Source organism: Notothenia rossii, assembly GCF_949606895.1.
Source record: "Notothenia rossii genome assembly, chromosome: 2".
In the NCBI taxonomy this organism is placed as follows: domain Eukaryota; kingdom Metazoa; phylum Chordata; class Actinopteri; order Perciformes; family Nototheniidae; genus Notothenia; species Notothenia rossii.
The window spans coordinates 39,185,449-39,188,405 of NC_136904.1; the positions used below are offsets into that span (position 1 = coordinate 39,185,449).

The 2,957-nt window shown below is 39.4% G+C and overlaps 1 protein-coding gene across 1 annotated transcript in view; it reads right to left on the reverse strand.

Annotated features, from left to right (window-relative positions):
• LOC307029601 (adhesion G-protein coupled receptor G2-like) overlaps positions 1-2,659 on the reverse strand; it is a gene marked incomplete at its 5' end in the record, with an annotated part of 16,422 nt that extends 13,763 nt beyond the window's left edge. Inside the window, one exon of the mRNA XM_079665681.1 lies at positions 2,582-2,659. Within this exon, the coding sequence (XP_079521807.1) occupies positions 2,582-2,659 (78 nt within the window). The remainder of the gene's footprint in view (positions 1-2,581) is intronic.
• Between the last annotated feature and the right edge of the window lie 298 nt (positions 2,660-2,957).

Below are 2,957 nucleotides of genomic sequence, written 5' to 3' on the forward strand. Positions count from 1 at the left end.
ATGTTCAAACAAATGCAAACCAAAACATCATCCTTGTTAATTAAGTTATAAATAAGAGTTACTTTACCATTAAAGCCCAGATATTTGACACTAGGGAGGTTACTTGTCAGAAATGTGTCTATTTAGTCTAAATGACGTTCCCCTTAATTTCCCCAAAAGTAGAAATGGGTCGGGGTTCTTATGGGTTAAACGTATAGGCTTAAAGGCATAATAGAACTACCGTATTATATGTGTTCAACTTGTGCCCCGCTGGACTTACTTTCTGTGGTTTACCGTTACTGTGACATATCAGCATAGCCACGGAAGATAGTTTGTGTGTTTAATTCCCATGCATCAAGGTTATTTTCATGTATGTAATTGTTTTTCCTGCACAGTGTAGAGTCTTGTTGTGATGAGAGGGGATACAGGTATTTCATAAAATAAACGTGCTCCCTGGAGGTTAGCTACAGAATTGATATCACAATTTAATCGGAGCTGATCACAAGTTTCATGACTGATCCAGTCATCTCGATGAGCGTTCGGGCTGTGAATAAACAACTTGTGTTTTACTTTTAGGCTGTCTGAAGGTATGGACAGCTATCAAAGCTACTATACATCACATTAAGAACGATGAACAAATGAAAGTCGGACACAAATATATAATTTAAATGATTTATTGAAGTTTGCAATGTTTTGAACAGGCATCCACACAGTCACCTACTTTGTAATGTTCGATACCTCCCTGTAAGCGTCACGATATCGGACTCTCACCCACAACCTCACATACGAGTACTGAATGTGCAGCAAAGTGATCTTAGGAAGGCAGATGTAGCAAAAGATGAACGTAAACGACAAACGATGTTTCTTTCCTGGTAAGTCAACAATGGGTCCTCAATGTACACTCCCCGGATTCCTATGACGAAAATAATAGAATGTCGCCAGTTGTCATGACTCAACTTATACTGTAACACCGGCTACACTAAAGTACCACGGCACTGAATCCGCCAGGGGGCTAGTGCCAATTGCATTCACACCGCAGTACTTTCCCTGAGGCAAGATTACGCTGACGTCACTTTGTCTTCTTCTTCTCTGGGTTTACTGGCAGGCCGCAAAACCACTTCACGGCGAGTACAAAAAAAAACGAGAGAAGAAGAACTACACGGGGGAGGGGAGGGGGTATAAAGCCCACCCGCTGTACATGATATATATAATAGGTAGGCTCAGCAGACAGACCGTAGTGCAAAGATAAAGTGATCTACTAAATCGTGAATTCAGCATCAACTTCACCAAGATGAAGTTCATATCTTCCTAAGATACATGTTACTTTATGTCCCTACTAGAATCCGAGCTGAAATGACTCAAACCAACAAAATGTCCAAGCAAAGAATCATGTGGACCATGAGGCTGGGTTATAAGGGTAATTTACAAATAAAATACCCCATTATAACAATGGACTTTATCTTTATGTATTTATTATATATTATCCCCTCAGGCTGATTTTGGAAAAGGACATTAACCGTTGTTTGGTGTTTTTCCCTTATTTATCTAAAACAAATGACATGATAAATTACTTGTGTTTGTGTGTAAGACTTGTGTTTCTGCCCCTGCCATTGCTGCACGAGGTTACAACATTATAGATAAATTCAACCACCGACACCTGTCTGCTCTCACATTCTTCTATTCTGCAAATTTGGGGTGGGACACAATAAATAAAGCTTCGCCAGTTTGTTTGTTTTATTGCACAGTCAAGACATAACAATAACGGCATCACGCCGCTCAAGTAGCTTTTGCAAACATCGCTCAAAACATTTGGAGTTGGGAACTGCTTTCTGTAGAAGCTGCTGCATCCCGTCCTCAGAGTAAATTGCCAGAAGCGCCGACACTTCCTCATCATTCCACCGCTCCGGTGTTGTAGTACGTGTGGTCATAACTGCTTTAAAGTACAAAAAAACTACTCGCTCAGGTTTGGATGTGGTTTTGTAGCGAGGAAAGAAATGGCTGCCTAACAACAAAAATTCAGAGTCTAACGGGGCGTGGTTTGCAATTCGCCCAACCAATAGAAATAGAATAGAAATTGGCACTCTTTTATCACCAGGTTCGTACCACCTCTCTAACAGGGACTGAAAATGGCCAAAAGAGTTCCCGGCACTGAGTAGTCCCGGCGGTGTGAACGCGACATTATTGGTACTAACGGAACTAAAGAACCAAAGTACCAGGGAAAGTCCTGCGGTGTGAATGCGGCTATTAAAGCAAAAAGTGAATTCCGTTTTTCTAAATACATTTTTTTCCTCATATTTCTCCTAAAAACAGAGAAAATATTATATTTAATTTAAACAAGTACAAATAATAACAGCGCAATAGCTTTTTATAGTGTCACCTAATATCCAGGGCTTAATAGAGTAACATCTAGAAGTTCCATCATAAGGGACATTTGAAGTCCTAAACCTATATTTTGAATGTCCTATTTTTCTAGTTACAATAGTTTTAACAACATTTGTATAAGCTGTTTCTGTATTTAATCTTTCAACTTTGACAAACAACTACAAAATATCTTAATACCCAAAGTGCCCAATGAAGAAAAGATAATTAAATAGGTACTTACAGTATTACTCTGTGGACATGGGGAAGTTCTCGTTTCCTCTGAATTGACCGGTATGAAGCAGACTCGCTTGTGAACCATTCCGGAGAGGTATTCTAATGATTAGCTTCATGTCCAAAACAACAGTACTTGTGTTCGGCTACTGGATGTATTTGTTTTATGCAAATAGTGCAATTACATTACTGAAGGGGAGTTTGTTTCATGCATGATGTCACAGTCTAAATTCCACTGCTACAGTACACCAGGTGTTTCAACAGTCTTGTTATTTCATGTAGAATAACCTCATGGAAAACCACTGAAGGCTTCCAGGTTTACACGTGTGTCTCAGCCTTTAGGGAAGTAGTGAATGTTAAAAAAAAACTGCATAGCATAACCACAA